General features: G+C 44.4%; 1 protein-coding gene across 3 annotated transcripts in view; it reads left to right on the top strand.

Annotated features, from left to right (window-relative positions):
• The window catches only part of SAMD4B (sterile alpha motif domain containing 4B), a 45,599-nt gene that overhangs the window by 7,636 nt on the left and 18,579 nt on the right, over positions 1-19,384 (top strand). For 2 of the 3 annotated variants that reach the window (XM_036408348.2, XM_036408347.2), the window contains exon 1: positions 7,712-8,050. In XM_036408348.2, the coding sequence (XP_036264241.1) occupies positions 7,855-8,050 (196 nt within the window). In that variant the 5' untranslated portion in view covers positions 7,712-7,854. Of the gene's footprint in view, positions 1-7,650; positions 8,051-19,384 lie in introns of those variants that run through there. The other variant, XM_036408346.2, reaches the window with a different exon arrangement.

Raw genomic sequence — 19,384 nt, 5'->3', positions numbered from 1 at the left:
TTTGCTTCTAGTATTTGACTTGGGGAAAGAAACTGGATTGAAGTGCAGTTAACAGTTTATTTGGGACACACAGTGCTGTTGCTTAGGAAAAGTAACAACTCAATAAAAGAGTTTATGGAAAAGAATGTGCACAACTTTGGTCTGTTTGTGGGTTTGGTCATCTTTTGCAGTAAATGCTGTTGGCATATCAAACCTCCCATCACAAATGTTCCTTCTGAAATAGTAACATGTCTTCTATCTTACAAGTTGCCGTCCAGTGAAGGAATCCCTCCCACTCCCGAGGGATGTTCATTCAGCCTCCGCTTGACCACTTCCAGCAACCAGAGAGCTTATTACCTCCTCACGTGGCAGCCACTTCCATTCTTGGACAGATAACATTATTTTAAAGTTTTTCCTTATGTTAAGGCTGTCTCCAGGCACGTGAGCTACCACTCATCCATCCTGCATCCAGGGCAAACATTGGTAAACAATAATACTCTTTCTCACTGAGCCAGAAAGTAACATGTAGCCTTAAAACTTTAAAAATTAAATTCCTTTAAAATTTACATAAGTAGCCGAAACCTGTTTGGCTCAGCGGTAGAGCATCGATCTGTGGACTGAAAGGTCCCAGGTTCGATTCCGGTCAAGGGCGTGTACATTGGTTGCGGGCACATCCCCCGTAGGGGGTGTGCAAGAGGCAGCTGGTTGATGTTTCTCTCTCATAGACAATGTTTCTAGCTCTTTATCTCTCTCCCTTCCTCTCTGTAAAAAATCAATAAAATATATTTTTTAAAAATTTACAGAAGTAACATTTTACTTGTAACTAGTGAAATACTAAAAAGTATGTTGTGAGTGTTAATAATGCCTCCTCTTTTCCAAGGTAATCAGTGTGAACAGCCTTAGGGTCTATCCCTGTATACACTTCTCTATATACATATGTACATATGTGTATATACAGATATCATATATAATGGTTTGTGTATTTGGCTTTTTTTTTCTTCTTTTTATAAAAAAATGACATCACATTGTACATATTACTATGCAGCTTATGGATCACTCTAGATCAGTAAAGATCAAATATTGTATCAAATTTTTTTTTGTATTCTATCACAGTCAAGCTTTTTTTTAAATATATATATTTTTATTGATTTCAGAAAGGAAGGGAGAGGGGAAAGAGAGAGAGAAACATCCCCAACTGGGGATTGAGCCCACAACCCAGGCATGTGCCCTGTTTGGTAATTGAACCGTGACCGCCTGGTTCATAGGAAAATACTCAACCACTAAGCCACCATGCAGGGCAAGCCTTTTTTTTCTTTCGGGCAAGCATATTTTTAATAGCTATATAATATCCCATTCCTTGAGGTGTACCCAAATTATTAATCATTCTTCCATTGCTTCATTGCTTCAGGATCCTTCTCACCACAGTGCTCCAGGCAGCTACTACCAGTCAATTTGAGTTAGCCTGAGAAATAAAACCCATTTTGTCATGTGTGATCCAATCTAGCTTATGCATTCTAGAGAATCAAAGCAGACAAGCTCAAAGATCCAAGTGAATCTGTTCTGGGGCAAGACTAGAGCTTAATTTTCTTGACTTTCAATATTCCCCATATCCTGTAATGTCTCTCACTTAGAAATGTCTTCCCAGGCCCTAACCGGTTTGGCTCAGTGTATAGAGCGTCGGCCTATGGACTCAAGGGTCCCAGGTTCGATTCTGGTCAAGGGCATGTACCTTGGTTGCAGGCACATCTGCAATAGGATTTGTGCAGGAGGCAGCTGATCAATGTTTCTCTCTCATTGATGTTTCTAACTCTCTATCCCTCTCCCTTTCTCTCTGTAAAAAATCAATAAAATATAACTTCCTATTCCCTGAATGGATGTTGCCTTGGTCTCTGTCCAGATGAAGATTTCTCTGGTGTTAGGAGGGCTGCACCTCTTTTTTTTTTCTCTCTGATTTGGACATCCTCTGGAGAACAGTGTATGTCTGGTGCAGCCCCTTCACTTCCTGGCCAGAGTCAAGCCAACTGCATTTGGTGATAATCTACATGTGACCAGTCAAGAAATGTTCCTAGGACATCATTGTCCTGTAATTACGGTATATCAAGGATTTTATGAGTTTCTATACCATCCCAGTGATTGTAACAATCAGCCTGAGGTCCTCCCATGAAATTATCTCCGTTTTACATCTGAAATTACCTTTAGGTCATTGTTCTACCCTCTTGAAGCTTCAAGACCTGTGTTCTGTATAGTGCACTGCAATCCAATTCTTGTAAGAATAAGCCCAGGAAATGAAGCAAATAGACGAGATGGCCCCCAACAAAGATCAGGAACAGCAATTTTATGCACTGGAGAAACAACTAGAAACTTAAGAGCAATGGTCAATTTTTCTACCTTAAAAAATCACATGGTTCATCTAGCTCCACCTGAGAATTCAGAAGCTGATATAATCTCTAAAGTTGTGATTGTAGAAGGATTGCATGCTAGAAGCCAGAATGCTGTTTGAGGATCCTCTTTGTCATCTTAAAATGTTTAATGTTTTTATGATTTTATTTTTAATGGAATAGACTTGTTGATTTACAATCTTTTACTTAGAAGGATCTGCCTCTCTTTTTAACTTTATAAGGAATTATAATAAAATTCTAGTGGCCTGTTGAAAAATAAAATAAAATAAAAAATCAATAAAATATATATATTTTTTTTTTAAATGTCTACCCAAGTTCTCCTCTGGAATAAGTAAATAAATCTAATTCCTTTTCTGTGTGCTACCCCTTTAGATATTTGAAGTCAATTATGAAGTTGCTCCTGAGTCTTCTCTTCACCAAGAGAAATTTCCTCGATGCCTTCAAATTTTTCTCTCATGATTTTCAAATCCCTTTACCATCCTTTAGGCCACTGTTTCCCAAACTTTTGACATATGTGTACCCCTTCTATAATTTTCGTAATGCTGAGTACCCATGAGAACGTAGAATTAGGAGCAGCTAAGCACGGTGCAGTGCATATCCTCACCAAACTCTTTCCGTATCCCTGGAGGTATGGGCACCACACTTTGGGAAATATTGTAGTGTAGGCCATTCTTTCTGTCTTCTCCCCCAGGGCTGTAGAAACCCCAAATGTGACCTTCCGTGCGCACCTTTAAAAAAAAAAAAAAATATATATATATATATATATATATATATATATATATGTATATATATATTAAAAAAATAAATATATATATATAAAAAGTCAATTTTGACTTTTTACAGAGAGGGGGGGAGCGGGATAGAGAGCTAGAAACATTGATGAGTGAGAAACATCAATCAGCTGCCTCCTGCACAGCCCCCACGGGGTTTGTGCCCACAACCAAGGTACATGCCCTTGACTGGAATGGAACCCAGGACCTTCTGGTCCACAGGCCAATGCTCTGTCCACTGAGCCAAACCGGTTACGGCATGCGCACCTTTTTTATTCATTCATTTGTGAACACCTTTTATGTGTCAGTCATTGTTCTGAGCTCTGAGTGATGACAGTATAACTTGTATTTTGGTGGGAAGAAAAAAATAAATATAAATAAGATGATATTTGAGGGTGCTGAATTATATAGAAATGAAATACTTTTAACATAATAGAGTGACTGAGATTGGTCAGGGAAGATCTAAGGAAGTGACATCGAGCTGAGACCTAAGTGACAAGTAGGAGCCAGCTATAGACAGGTCTGGGGGAAGAGGATTCCAATAAACAAGAAACAACTTGATACAAGATGAAGTTGGAGGAATCTTTCAGGGTCCTGTAGGATAAGATAAGAAGTTCAGTTTTAATATAAGTTTAAGTGCAATGGGAAGTCATTGAGGATTTTAAGCCAGGAGGCAACATTTGACTTAGCTTTTAAAAAGATTTTTGGAGGTTCCATTTTCTTCCACATTTGCTTCTTATATCCAAAGATTGATAACCAGGCCATTTTGCTCTGTTCAGTTGTCCCACAGAGGATTGGTGAGGTTAGTCAGCCATTGTCAGGTGTACCTCGCAGCCTTCCTCAGCAGGAGCATGGAAGTTCAAGGAGATGGCAGTAGCTCCCTAAGACCTGAGCACAGCAGCTTCAATAGATCTTTGTACGGAGTTCTCAGTCCTCTTGGCAGCGAGAGGGGGATGAAGCCGAATGTGGTTTGAGGGTAGAGCCAAGGGCACTGGTTGCAAGAAAGATGGGAAATGTGAGTAGGGACCTGGAGCTGGAGACAGTTAGAAAAAGGTTTCAGAGTAGTGTCCACAAACCAGTCAACTGAAGAATAGGCCTGTTGTCTGTCCAGTTGACAGCTTCTTTGTAGTTCCCCGCCTAAGAGGAATTTGGACACTTTCTTAACTTGGGAGTTTTTGACTTTTTTTTTTTTTTAATCTTTATTGTTCAGATTATTACAAATGTGATCCTCTTCCCCCCCTCAATTGCTCCACTTCACCAGGTTTCCACCCCACCCTCTGTCCTTTCCCCATTCCCCATTGTCCTCATCCATAGGTGCACAGTTTTTGTTCAGTCTCTTCCTACACCCCCACTCCCCTTTTCCCTGAGAATCGTCAGTCCACTCCCCTTCCATACCTCTGATTCTATTATATTCACCAGTTAATATTGTTCATCAGATTTTTAAATTCCCTTGGTTTTTAGATTCACTTGTTGATAGCTACGTATTTGTTGATCATAATTTTTATCTTTATCTTCTTCCTCTTCCTAAATAACCTCCTTCAGCAATTCATATAATTCTGGTTTGGTGTTGATGAACTCTTTTAGCTTTTTTTTATTTGTGAAGCTCTTTATCTGTCCTTTGATTCTGAGTGATAGCTTTGCTGGGTAGATTATTTTTGGCTGTAGGTTCTTGTTATTCATCACCTTGAATATTTCTTGCCATTCCCGTCTGGCCTGCATGGTTTCTGTTGAGAAATCAGCCGACAATCTTATGGGTGCTCCTTTATAGGTCACTACCTGCTTTTCTCTTGCTGCTTTTAATATTCTCTCTTTGTCTTTTGCTCTTGGAATTTTAATTATGATATGTCTTGGTGTGGTCCTCCTTGGATTCCTTTTGTTTGGGGTTCTGCGGGCTTCCTGGACTTGTAAGTCTATTTCTTTCCCCAGGTGGGGGAAGTTTTCTGTCACTATTTCTTCTAGTACTCTTTCGGTATCTTGCTCTCTCTCTTCTGGAATCCCCATAATTCTGATGTTGGTTCGCTTGAAATTGTCCCAGAGGTTTCTTACACTATCTTCAACTTTCTGGATTCTCTTATCTTCTCCCTTCTGCAGAGGAGTGTCCTCTGGCTCTTTGTGTTCTAAATCTTTGTCTTGATTCTTGCGATCTTCCAGTCTGTTTTTAGGACTTTGTATAATATTTTTTATTTCAGACAATGTTTTCTTCATTTCTTGTTGATCCCTTATTATTTCTAGTTGCTCCCTTTTCATATCCTCATAGGTCTCATTTATTTTATCGGCCTTTTTTAGGATATTGTTGAATAACCTTATAACTGTAGTTTTGAACTCAATGTCCAATCTTTTCTTTTCCTCCATCTCCTTCCTTTGTGTCCTTCTTCTTGTCTGCATTTTAGTTGTTTCCCTGATTTGATGGAATAGCTTTGTGTGCTATGTGTTCTGGTAGAGCCCAGTAGCACAGCCTTCCCAGTTACCTGCAGTGGACAGTCTTGGTGTAGCCCTTTGTGGGCTGTGTGTGCAGTCTTGTTGTTAAGCCTTGCTTATTGTTGGTATCACTGGGAAGCGTTGATCTCCAAGCCAATTGGCTGTGAGGATCAGCAGTGTCTCAGCTAGGAGGGTTTCCGTACTCTGCTTGAATAGGGTGGGGTCTCGGGGTGGCGCAGACAATCTTTGGTTCCCTGTCAGTCTCGCCTTAGAAAAGTCCTGTTCCTGGAGAGTTTTGGAAGATTGGTTGCAGGCGCACGCGCGCACCTCTTTGGTAAAGGCGCAGACAAGCTTTGGATTCCTGCAAGTCCCTCCTTAGAGAAAGCCAGCCTCTGGGAGAGCTTCTGTGCTCAGCCACAGATAGGGCGGAGTCTCGGGTTGGTGCAGACAAACTTTGTTTTCCCTTCGGCTCCTCCCCAAGTCCCGCAGTAATGGCCTCTGGCTTCACACACCTCCAAGAGATCTCTGCCCACTGCCTGACAGTCTGGCCTCTCCCTGTCTGGGGCCGTTTATCAGAGCAATAGGGTGATTCTGTTTTCCTCTCGGACAAGAAAGCCAGCCGCGTTCTCCGCGCCAGGAGTAAGCCAGTAGCAAACTCAGCCCGGCCCGCCCTCTCTGTGTGCAGGGAGTAAGCCAGCAGCAATCCCGGTCCGGCCCTTCCTCTCCGCACCGAGATTAAGCCAGCGCCTTTTCGCACACACAGTTCTCCGTACCTTCACAGTTCCTGAGGTTCAGCGTGCCTTCTCTCTCCTTCCCAGATGGCAGAGCCTCCTCTCAGCCAGCCGTCTGGCGCTTCAGGGCAATGCCTCCCCTGTTTTTCAGTTCTAAATTCAAATTTGTTGTGGTAGGCTGCATTCGGGTGTCTACCCTATGCCGCCATCTTGGTTTCTCCGGGAGTTTTTGACTTTTGAAGTGTCCCCCTTGTCCTCAGATTGACATCCCCTTGGCTTGTAGGTGACCTCCTCAGATCTCTGGAAGCCAAAGGGACTTCCCCACCCAGAGGACTTTGGTCAGGGTTAGTCTTCAGGAAAATGGAGAAGGGGGCTGGAAGAGATTCACTTCAGAGTAGATATAGATGGGATCTTAAACATCAGAGTTGCAACTTTTCTAGAATAAGAGCTAGAGTGCTGAAGGTGATATCCCCCTAGCCCATTTGAGATCTCTGAAAAGGCCTCTCTACCCCTTACCCTAAGGTACTCAGACAATTACTAATCAGGATTCACATATCTGAGATCTCCACTGGGGTCACCACCTCACCACCCACACATATCCTAACTTTGTAAGTCTTAGCTTGAAATAATAATAAATAGTTCATAGGGTCCTTTCAGCAGGTGAATAGCCACTTTGTCCAGATTTGGAAGGAGGGGGCCAGAGACAAACAAGGTGAGGGCATGTGCTTGGGGTCATATGCCTGCATAGTCAAGTGATCTGGGGTCAGGTCTCCATTAATTCAGATTTTTTTCTCTATAATGTGCATCTTCTATTTCCCATTTACCCTCTGCTTTAAATTCATATCCTTTGGCCCTAGCCAGTTTGGCTCAATAGATAGAACATCAGCCTGCAGACTGAAGGGTCCCAGGTTTGATTCTGGTCAAGGGCACGTGCCTGGGTTGCAGGCTTGATGTCCAATAGGGAGCTTGCAGGAGATAGCCGATCAGTGATTCTCTCTCATCATTAATGTTTCTATCTCTCTCTCTCCCCCTCTCTCTCCCTCTCTGAAATCAATAAAAATAAATAAGTAAATAAAGATAAATTCACATCTTTTTGCCCTATGACAGCCAGGCCTGAGGGGCAGCATTTTTTCCTTAGTCTAGGGTAGGTCTCGAGTCCTGATCAAGCCTTTTCTCTGGATCTGAAGATTAGAGGGAGAGTTGGTTTAGGATCTGCTATTGGCTTTACCTTTCTTCCAGGAGCTCCGCAGAGTGGATAGCCTGAAAGAGGAAGGCATGAAGACGCCTAACCCCCTCAGCACTACGTCATTTCTAGTCCCTTCATTCTGTCTGACCCCTTGCTTCCTTTTCCAGGAGCCTGGAGAGGTGTGGCTGGACCAAGACCTCCCCCGATGTGAGCAGGTTTCCTCCCCCCACCACCTATTGCCACCACGCCAGGGAACGTCCTCAAGCCCTGGCCTTCAGGGAAGAGGTAACAGGAGCCCAGAGCCGAGACCATGTGACGGCGCTGGCCCTGGCCACCGCCGTACCCCCCACCCTGGCCCCAGGCCCGGCACCATGATGTTCCGAGACCAGGTGGGCATTCTCGCTGGCTGGTTCAAGGGCTGGAATGAGTGTGAGCAGACAGTGGCCCTGCTGTCACTTCTGAAGCGGGTCACTCGCACCCAAGCTCGTTTCCTGCAGCTCTGTCTGGAACATTCTTTGGCGGACTGCAATGACATCCACCTGCTGGAGTCAGAGGCCAACAGTGCTGGTAAGTCTCCAGTCCCGGAGATGGGAGTAGTGGGGAGACCTAGAACAGGAATAGATGTTAGATGGTTGAGGAGGCCTACCCAACAGTGGTGCTAAGAAATGTGTGTTCTAGATTTGGTGGGTGAGGAGTCTCTGATCTCCCAAATTAGGATCATGGCTTTCCTGGGGCTTGGTTGCTAAGTATCCTCAGGCATGGAATGGGGGACTTCTGAGGGTGGACAGTGCAAACTGGAAACTACCCACAGCAAAGGAAGAATCATGTAGGGTGGCTTGTCTGTGAACTGAAAAAGACAGACTAAAATCATTACCTATGAAAGGGGAATTGAAGGTGAGCATCAGTTCATTTTTCAAGTTCCAGGACATCAGAGCTAGGATTTATAAGTTTTCCTATACTATCCTTAACCCCTGAAAGGTAAGTTGTACTTAAAGCTTCAAGAGAATATTGAATTTAGATGTAGTCCATATCAGTTTCCTTACCACTCTTTAGAGCAGTAGTTGCCAACCTTTTGGACCTCACAGACCACCAGTGGTCCAAGAATCACTTGTTGGCAACTCCTGCAATAGAGAGTGTTCTGTGTCCCATGAGGTTGGCACTGGTATGAGTAAGCCAGATTTCTCTAGAACCACTCCCAAGGGCTCTTGGCATAAACAGGAGTCAGGCCAGAGAACCATCTCAAGAGACTGTTAAAGCCATATTGGCCTTATGGATCCCCACAGGCTTGATGGAGACCTGTTGTCCTTGGTAACAGGTGAGAGAGATGGAGACCAGAGAAAAGGTCGAGTCATGCACATCTGAAAGCTAGCTGGAGAGAGGGACCCCATGTAAAGTGTGTCTAGACCCTTCCCACCTTCTTCCCCATAATAATAGTTCACACTGAGCCCTTACAGCAAGCCAAGTACTGGCTTTACTTTTTATTTATTTATTTATTTGTTTGTTTATTTATTTCAGAGAGGAAGGAGAGGAAAAGAGAGATAGAAACATCAATAATGAGAGAATCATTGATTGGCTGCCTCCTGCACACCCCTTACTGGGGATTGAGCCCACAACTGTGACCTCCTGGTTCATAGGTCGACACTCAACCACCAACCCATACCGGCCAGGCGTGGCTTTACTTTTATAGTAACTTCAAAAGCAGTGTTCTCTGGTGTCTCTAGAGTCAAATGTCTCAGTTCTGTTACTTGCCATATTTAACCTTTCTGAGCCTTGGTTTCCTTGTCTTAAAACTCAAGTTGATATGTCTTTACTTTCTAAGATGGTTGAGAACTCTGAGACTAGTGCCTGTCATGTAGTAAACACTCAATAAATGTAAATTGTTGTGTTTATTGTCAACTCATGTAGTTTTCCCAATAAACCCAGGAGATAGATACAGTCATTATTCCCATTGTATAAGTGAAGAAGTCAGCATGGGCTGCTAGGATTGGGGTTTGGGGAACCACAGCTGCCGTGCTTCCCTCATCTCCCCAGGACCACCTGCCTTAGAAACAGTCACTTGTTTTTTACCCAGTTTTTAGGTACAAATCACAGAAGCACCATGGTTGTAGGAGAAGATGGTTCCTCAGACCAGGAGTCATACCAGTTTAAGTCCCAGTCTGGGGACAGTGAGCAGCAGTAACCCAGCTTAGCTGCAACAGGTCCAGAGCTTCGCCATTTGATATCCTTCTCACTCTCTGCCCTAGCACCATGGGCAGGAGTTTTGTGGTTGTAACATGGCTCTGCCCCCAGAATGGGGGTTGCTTTGGGGTGGGCCAGATAGCTTTGTCACATATCCTCACAATCCCATCTTGTGCAGGCAGTTGGATGAGCACTGAGTGCCAGTGTTGACTACATATCAGATTCACCATTGTGCTTATTGCTGTTTATTTATTAGAGCATTTTTTGTTCTTTAGTTGTTTTCAAAACTTGTGATAAAATCAAACCATTTGAAAGGCGAAAAGTGAAGTCTCCCAGACTTCCATGTTCCTAATTTGTGTGTATTTTGTGAGATATTCTGTGCATGTATGAACATAGTCATATTTTTCCTCCAGCTTTCTCATTGTTTTGATTGCTTTATCACATAGAACACTGTGCATATTAACCAGTTATGTGTGTGTTTTTTTTCACTTGAACAATAATAACTTGAAGATCATTACATATTCAGCACATACATGTATACCTCATTTTTATTAATGGTGGCTTAGTAGTAAGAATAGGTAACATTTATAGAACCCTACCTGAGTATCAAGCAGTGCAACTACCTTTATTACTCATTTAACCCTCCCAAAAACTCTAGTAGGTCTCACATTTCCTTTATTTTACAGATGAGGAAACGGGGGTCTGGGAAGGTTTAGTGACTTGCCCAGAGTCATCTAGTCAGAAGTAGAGCGAGACTTGGACTTTATAGAATTCTTGCTGTTGACCAGTAGACTCTACCACACAGCTTTACTTTTATAAACAGTTCTGTAATGAGTAACCTTTAATCATCTGTAGGATAAATTTCTAGAATTCTGTGGGATTGCTAAGTTTGAAGTTATGTACATTTCAGTATTTATTATTACTACATTGCTCTTGAAGAAACCTCTACTAGTATACAAGGAACCTGAGGCTCATTCAAGATGGTTTGCATTGGTATATTGGAGGTAATGCCTAACTAGTGTTGAGAATTGCTGTGGAATGAATTGACTAATAAATGAATATATGAATCAAGGTTTTTATCCTGAATCCCATGTCAGAGAATACAACAAGCTAATACTTAAATGAATAGAGAAGTAGGGGAAATTTAGAATGAGAAAAGAGGGAGAGCCATGGTATCTTCCATAATCAGCAGGAAGCCTGCCAGGATTAGAGCAAAGCACCACAAGAGAGAGAAATTTGCCAAAACCGGTTTGGCACAATGGATAGAGCGTCGACTTGGGGACTGAAGGGTCCCGGGTTCGATTCCGGTCAAGGGCATATACTTTGGTTGCAGGCATATCCTCAGTAGGGGGTGTGCAAGAGGCAGCTGATGGATGACTCTCTCTCATTGATGTTTCTAACTCTCTATCTCTCTCCCTTCCTCTCTGTAAAAAATCAATAAAATATATTTTTAAGAGAGAGAGAGAGAGAGAGAGAGAGAGAGAGAGAGAAATTTGATAGGATCTTGGATGCGTCTTTCCTAAGAAGTAAATTTTGTTGGGCCTTTAATGCCTCTTTCCTAAGAGACACAGGGTTCCAAGACTAAGAAGGTCTGTGTCTTCTGATTTGCTCCCCCACTCAAGTACAACAGCCACCTTTGTGAAGGAAGGAGCTCCTTCCTGGGCTTGAGTGCCTGCCTCGTGAAAGGAGCTGTATGCATCCTCTGTTATTCTTCCTCTGTTTATATGGCCTTCCCATTCCCTGGTGTTTCCCAAACTTATATCATTGGCATAATCACCTAGTGGGAGAGGAGGTGACTGTTAAAATTCAGATTCCCAAACCCACTAACTTAGAATCCTGAGGGGATGAGCTGAAACCAGTTTGGCTCAGTGGATAGAGCGTTGGCCTGTGGACTGAAAGGTCCCAGGTTCAATTCCGGTCGAGGGCATGTATCTTGGTTACTGGCGCATCCCCAGTGGGAAGTGTGCAAGAGGCAGCTGATCAATGATTCTCTCTCATCGATGTTTCTCTCTATCCCTCTTTCTTTCTCACTGTAAAAAAAAAAAAAAAAAATTAAAAAAAAAATATATATATATATATATATATATTTTTTTTTTTTTTTTTTTTTTTTTTTTTTTTTTAAAGAATCCTGAGGGGATGGGTTTGGGAACAAGTACCCAGGTTCTTTTGCTGAGCCAGCAGTTTGAACAATGAAGCCCTGCTGGATGATTCATTTGTCATAGGACAAATGGGACTAGGAATCAGGACACCCAGGAGTTCCACATCCAGCTCTGCCACTAACACCTCTTGAGACCTGGAACAGCCCTACCCATCTTGGACCTGAGGATCCATATCTGGAGAGTGAAGATGTTGTTATAAATACTCTCCCAGTACCTTTTGGGTTTTGAAAGAATGCGCCAGCCCTACCCGGTGTGGCTCAGTGGATAGAGCATTGGCCTGCAGACTTAAGGGTCCCAGGTTTGATTCCGGTCAAGGGCATGTACCTTGGTTGCAGGCACATCCCCATTGGGGGTGTGCAGGAGGCAGCTGATCAATGTTTCTCTCTCATCAATGTTTCTAACTCTCTATCCCTCTCCCTTCCTCTCTGTAAAGAATCAATAAAAAAGAAAAAGAAAGAATGCGCCAAAGAAGGCAGACTTATGGCCATGCATATTACTTTGTTTGTATTCTTCTAAAACAATAGTTCATAATATTTTATGGGATGGATCCATCAGTGAATCTGTCCCTCATCCCCACCAAGATGCATAAACCAAATCCTGAGTTCATTTCATCCACCAATTCCCTTCTATTACAGGGTCTAAAGTTCTTCAACTTTTCAGATCCCTTCGGGCCAAGAGGGCTAAAATAGTGAGGCCGGTCCTCTGCCATTTTCTGAGTTTGTACTCCATATCTCACCCACCCAACCCTGCTACTTCCTCCAGTTCTCCCAGGGAGACTCTGGGTTTGGATCAGAGCTGCCCACCTATCCATCTCCTCAGAAAGGATGGGAATGCAGAGGTCTTGAATTAGGAAAGTGGGTCCTAACTCTGGCTTCATGTCAGAGTAATTCAGGCTCTTTATTAAATAAACCTGAGGCCTTTTCTAGAGATTCTGATGTTTTTTAAGCTCCCTAGGTGACTCATGAGTGCATCCAGTGGAGAACCATTTGTCTTGGTGCTGACACTGATTCAGGGTGGGCCCAAAAAGGTGTTTAGGGTACTGTTGTGTGACATGTTGAGAGTGGGGGCTGTGAAAGAGGGCTCTCATCTGAGCTGTCTTCCTCTCAAGCAACTGGGCAGTGCCCCAACCTAGGCAGCAAGCAGTGGTTTCATGGAAGCAGAATCTGAAGTCAAGGAGAGGCCCCAGGTTTCCTTTTTGTCATCCCTGTTCCTTTTCCCAGTGCTGTCTTCCCTGCCCATTTGGAGTTATAACAGTAATTTTGTCTCTCTTTCCCCTGATGCTGACTTGGACCAGAAGGTTGGAGCCAGAGAGGCTGAAATCCCCTTCCCTTCCTGGTCCTATATCTTCCTGAGTCACATTTCCTGCATTTCTTTCCTCCTCTTGTCCTCTGAGTCAGAGTCCCAATATCCAGCAGGTTTAAGCCCCTCCCTCTCTGGCTCACTGAAACTGGGTGGGGAAACTGAGGTCAGGAGGGTGCCATGGCTAAGTGAGTCACTAGAACTCAACTCTGATGCCTACACCCTCCCCTTTCAAACTCTACTGACATAGTTCATCAAAGAAAAATGTGAACCCCCAGACTCCCCCATGTTTGTGTGAGCTGAAGTGAGGCAGAGAAGGGCATGTTTGGAGCCAAACCCCAGCCTCTCTAACTAGTGCATGAGGCTGCCACAATTGTTGCAACAGCCAGCACATAAAATGGGTTTGCTCTTATGGCAGTCTCCAAGATATATTTGGCTCCTGTGATTTGCCAGGACCCAGGTTCATGACCTACTTAGCTCTGATCACCTGGCCCAGAAAGGCAGTCTTATGCAGACTATCTCATCTTCTCTATGGCTGTGGACTCCAACTTGGCAGCTTGTTGAGATGCAGTAGTTAGTATCATGGCATTCCTTAACCCCATCCCCATTCACCCACCTCCAGAATTTCATCATTGCTTATTGCTAGGTCAAAAGAGAAGATAACCTGAGGCCATGGGGATTCTTAAAGAACCCATTATACACACATAGACACCACTATCTTCAAGGGGATCATCTGGGTTCAATTGTGCAGGTATTCATTGGGTCCCTGCTATGCCTCAACTCTGAGCCAGACTTTTTTTATCTGGGCAGGAAACTAGAAGTTCCATCCCCACACCTCATCTGCAGCCCCAGCTGGGCTCACCCCAAGGGGCCTGAGGCTACACAAATTCCTTGGACCAGTGCCACTGCTTACTGATGCTTCCCAGTCATGGGAGGCCCACCCTCCCCAACACACCACCGCACAGGCACATACACACATATTTCCCTAGGGCCCACAGTAGAACAAGGTCCTTCATTGAGCCTAATCCTTGGGGCTGTTCTGTCACATCCCATGGCAGTACCAGAGGAGAATCTGTGTTCCTTAGCCTTGGGGTCCCACAGTATCCTGGGGTGGGGAAGGGACTAGACAAGGCCTCTCTCTGTCCCAGATGCTTCTGGCTACCCTGAAGGCCTAAACAGCAGTGATTGAGAACATCAGGATAGGGCTGAAAGGGCAGGCTGACTGCTGGAGAAGGGAGAAAAACACTGATCTTTGAGTCACATACTGAGTGCTTACTATGGGCACTGTCGGGTGCTTTCCATTCATTGTTTCCTTAAATCTTCTTGGCAGCCCTATAATCCCTCTTTTACAGAGGAAGCATATTACCCATGCAACTAGGTGACACAGTTGGGATACAAGTCCTTGACTTTGTCCCTAATTTTAATTAATCTATGTTTTCTTCCTCCCATCAAGAACTAAAAATCCAGGGACTGAGTCAGGGAAATAGGGTATCAGGGAGTTCTTTTCCATGTGATCCAGTGCCACATGGAGCTGGGAGGACTAGAAAGGGGAAGGCTCCCTGAAGTCAGGAAGGCCTGTCTAACTCTGGCAAGAGCCTTAGATCTGGAGATGACCCAAGAAACAGCTTTGTGGTCATGGGAACTAGTTCAAGAAAAGAGACAGATTGCCTGGCCAGTGTGGCTCAGTGGTCGAACTTCCACCCATGAACCAGGAGGTCATGGTTCAATTCTCAGTCAGGACACATGCCCAGGTCTCAGGCTCCATCCCCCGTAGGGGTCGTGCAGGAGGCAGGCAATCAATGTTTGTCTCTCATCAATGTTACTATCTATCTCTTTCCCTTCCGCTCTCTCTAAAATCAATAAAAACATTAAAAAAGAAAGTTTACCCAAAACCGGTTTGGCTCAGTGGATAGAACGTAGGCCTGCAGACTGAAAGGTCCTAGGTTCGATTCCGGTCAAGGGCATGTACCTTGGTTGTGGGCACATCCCCAGTAGGGGGTGTGCAAGAGGCAGCTGGTTGATGATTCTCTCTCATTGATGTTTCTAACTCTCTATCCCCTCTCCCTTCCTCTCTGTAAAAAAATCAATAAAATATATTTTTTTAAAGGAAGTTTATTTTTGTTTATTTTTTTTAAGAGAGAAGAGGATGAGATATCCTACTGTTGAGTAGCATATCTAAAGGGAATCTGAAAAGCCAAGGACAGGAAAACTTGGCATTGGAGAGGCATTGGAGAGAGTAGAGGGTTATGGGTGAAGTTCCTCCCAATTCTGGAGGCAGACAGCCCTGGATTTGGATCTTGGCTCTTCCCTTTGGGGAAGTGACTTCACCTTTTTAAATCCATTTCCTCATCTTCAAGATAGAGATGCTAAAACAGGGTTGGTTTGAGAATGAAAAACAAGTATGTTTTGGGTTTTTTTTTCTTTTTTTAAAAAATATATATATATATATTTTTTTTTTTTACAGAGAGGAAGGTAAAGGGATAGAGAGTTAGAAACATCGATCAGCTGCCCCCTGCACACCCCCCACTGAGGACGTGCCTTCAACCGAGGTACTTGCCCCTGACCAGAATCGAACCCCAGACCTTTCAGTCTGCAGGCCGACGCTCTATCCACTGAGCCAAACCGGTCTTGGCAACAAGTATGTTCTTAGCATAAAGTCTGGCTCATAGTAAATGCTCAGTTATTACTATTACTAGAGGCCAGGTGCATGAAATTCATACACGGGGTAGCGGGGAGAGGGGTTCCTCAGCCCGGCCTGTGTCTATGCCCTCCCACAATCTGGAACCCCTTGGATAGGGTCCCTAGGCCTGCCTCGTGATCAGGGCCTTTCGGGGCTTTCCTTCCCGCCCACCCCCCTTGGCAGCACCTGGCCCCGCTCCCACTGCTGCCACTGCTTACCATCTGTGCCGCACTGCCCCCACCACCAGTCACCCCCCTCTGCAGGCAACAGGTGTGGGATGCAGTAGCTGGCTGGCCCTGCACACCCACCACATCACTGGCAGGTGGCCTGTGCCTCCCTCTGCAGGGCGATTGTGGGGCGATTGCAGGGTGTGTCTTTCCTGCCCATCCCCCTCCCCCAACTACACATCAGCCTTGGCTGGCCTGGTGCCGGTGCGTGTCATAGTATGATCATCCAGATGGTCGTTCTGCTGTTCAGTTGTTCAGCATATTCTTTTACTAGAGGCCCGGTGCACGAAATTCGTGCACAGGGGCAGGTGGGTGTCCCTAGCTTGCACCCTCTCCAATCTGGTATTCCTTTCACAATCCAGGACTGCTGGCTCCCAGCTGCTTGCCTGCCTGCCTGCCTTCCTGATTTCCCCTAACCACTTCTGCCTGATCACCCTAACTACTCCCATGTCAGCCTGATTAATGTCTAACTTCTCCCCTGCCAGCCTGTTTGCCCCCAACTTCCCTCCTCTGTCAGCCTAGTCACCCCTAACTGCCCTCCCTTGCAGGCCTGGTCCTTCCCAACTGCCTCCCCCTGCTGGCCATCTTGTGGTGGCCATCTTGTGTCCACATGGGGGCAGGATCTTTGACCACATAGGGGTAGCTATCTTGATCTTGTGTGTTGGAGTGATGGTCAATCTGCATATTACTCTTCTATTAGATAGAATAGAGGCCTGGTGCATGGGTGGGGACCAGCTGGTTTGCCCTGAAGGGTGTCCCAGATCAGGATGGGGTTTCCTTGGGGTGTGGGGCCACCTGAGCAAGGGGTCTGTGGTGGTTTGCAGGCCAGCCACACACCCTGGTGACCCAAGCAGAGGCCCTGGTATCTGGATTTTAAAAAAAATATGTTTTATTGATTTTTCACAGAGAGGAAGGGAGAGGGATAAAGAGCTAGAAACATCAATGAGAGAGAAACATCGACCAGCTGCTTCCTGCACACCCCCTACCGGGGATGTGCCCGCAACCAATGTACATGCCCTTGACCAGAATTGAACCTGGGACCTTCCAGTCTGCAGACCAACGCTCTATCCACTGAGCCAAACCAGTTTCAGCTGGTATCTGGAATTTATTTACCTTATATAATTGAAACTTTGTAGCCTGGAGCAGAGCCAAGCTTCCTGCTCCATCATGGCTGCTGCCATTTCTGTTTGGATTTGTTTACCTCCTATAATTGAAACTTTGTATCCTTGAGTGGAGGAAGTGTTTGGTCGTTATTTCTTCAAGTAGGTTTTCAGTGTCTTGCTCTCTCTCTTCTTCTGGCACTCCAATAATTCTGATGTTGGGACACTTGAAGTTGTCCCAGAGGCTTCTTACACTATCTTCAACTTTCTGGATTCTCTTCTCTTCTTGCTTCTCCAGAAGTGTCCTTTTCCTCTTTGTATTCCAAATCTTTGACTTGATTCTTGCATTCTTCTAGTCTGCTGTTGGGTCTCTGTATGATATTTATTATTTCAGTCAGTGTATGTTTAATTTCTAGTTGGTTTAATTTCTTTTTCATATTCTCGACGGTCTTATTAAATTTATCGGCCTTTTCTAGGAAATTCTTGAAAAACCTTATAACCGTGGTTTTGAACTTTGTATCCATTTGTTCTCCTCCATTTCTTTTGTTTGAGATCTTCCTTTTCTCAGCATATTCGCTGCTTATGTAAAAGCAGCTGTGTGGAGCCTGGGCGAGTTTGTAGAATGTGTGGGGTAGGGCCTCAAGGCAGGGCGGGGTCTCAGGATATCACTAGGCTGGGGCGTGGTAAACAGCGATGGCTGCTGTCAGCCATCTCTGCCTTTCAGTGTTTCCAAGTCCCCGAGCTCCAGCGCAGTAAACAATGATTGCTACGTGCACCTCTGCAAAAAAGTCACCCTCACTTTCAGACCTGATGGCCGACAGACCAGCTACTCTCAGTAGGCATCTGGGTCCCCCGCGTGACCCCAGAAACTGGATTTCAAAGGGTTTGGGAGCTTGTTTCCCTTCTGGTTGAAAAAAAGCCGCGTGCCCAGTCGCCCACCACCAGCCCGATTCGCGTGCCCCCGTACCTAGGCTTTTCAGCACTTGTGTTCCTTTCTCTTTCAGCCAGCTTTCCCGTGGTTTGGGTGATAGATGTTTTGTGTTTTAGTTGTAGTTTTGAAATTGTTGTGCGAGACGGCAGATTAGTTGCTCACCTACGCTGCCATCTTGGTTTTCTCCCCAATTCATAAGTTTTAAATTGTGTACCATTCTCACTATCATGAAGAAATCTCACACCGTCCCACTCCATCCCACCTGGAATATGAATCATCTCTTTGTCCAGTGTATCATGTTGTATACACTATCTCATTCATCACTTAGTAGCCATCTTGATTATCAGATATTTTGGGAGAGAGAGACCACATTCACGTAACATTTATTGCAGTATACTGTTATAATTCTTCTGTTCTTATTTGTTGTTACTAACCTTTTACCATGTCTGATTTATAAATTAAACTTTATCATAGATATGTGTGTATGGGGGAAAATAGTCTATATAGGTTCCATACTATCTGTGATTTCAGGCATCAACTGAGGGTATTGGAAACTCCATGGACAAGGTGGGGAATTACTGTATTAATATTCTATTTTGGTCAGTAATACGGGCTTAGCATGAATTGATAATTGAATCAATGGATGAATCCACAGGCACTTCAACAGGGGTTCTCTAGGAAGCTTAGGGCAAGAAAATGTGCACTTATATATGGCCAGGAGTTGGGAGTTGTGTGTGTGTTATTTTCGCAGAGCTACAGATTTAGGCAGAATGAGAAGTTTGTGTGAATTCCTAAGACATAGATTTCCAAGCAGGTCATTACAAGAAAGAGAGGTGCAAAGGGTTTTTTATACAAAGTTCCCAATAGCCAGATGTAGGAGACTCGAGGTCCTTGGAACCTTAAGCCCTAAGGAAGTTGTGTTGAGACACTGTCAGATGCAGGGCTCACTTGAAATCCAGATGCCTAGAATTCTGGGGCTCTCCTTCTATACATGCTTATTCCCAGCCTCTCTGTTTCCTGTACTGGGAGTTGGCTGTGCCCACTGGATATTTGAAGGGAAGGAACCATGATAAGATATAATAACTGATCCTATTATAGAAGTAGCAGCTAATGTTTATTGAGGACTCACTGTATTCTCTGGTCTCACTTAATCTATAGCAGCCATGCCATATAGGAATGATTCTGAGCCCCTCTTTACAGATAAAGTAGAGCTCAGTGAAGTGATTACATTTGCCCAGAATCCCATGGTCATTAAGTGGGAGAGAAAGGGCCTAAGCTATGCCTCTGCCTTTTCTTTTTTTATCTTCACCCAAGGATATTTTTTCCA

This window comes from Pipistrellus kuhlii, unplaced genomic scaffold (genome assembly GCF_014108245.1).
Source record: "Pipistrellus kuhlii isolate mPipKuh1 unplaced genomic scaffold, mPipKuh1.p scaffold_m20_p_38, whole genome shotgun sequence".
Taxonomy (NCBI): domain Eukaryota; kingdom Metazoa; phylum Chordata; class Mammalia; order Chiroptera; family Vespertilionidae; genus Pipistrellus; species Pipistrellus kuhlii.
This window is presented reverse-complemented; position numbering and strand designations above follow the sequence as displayed.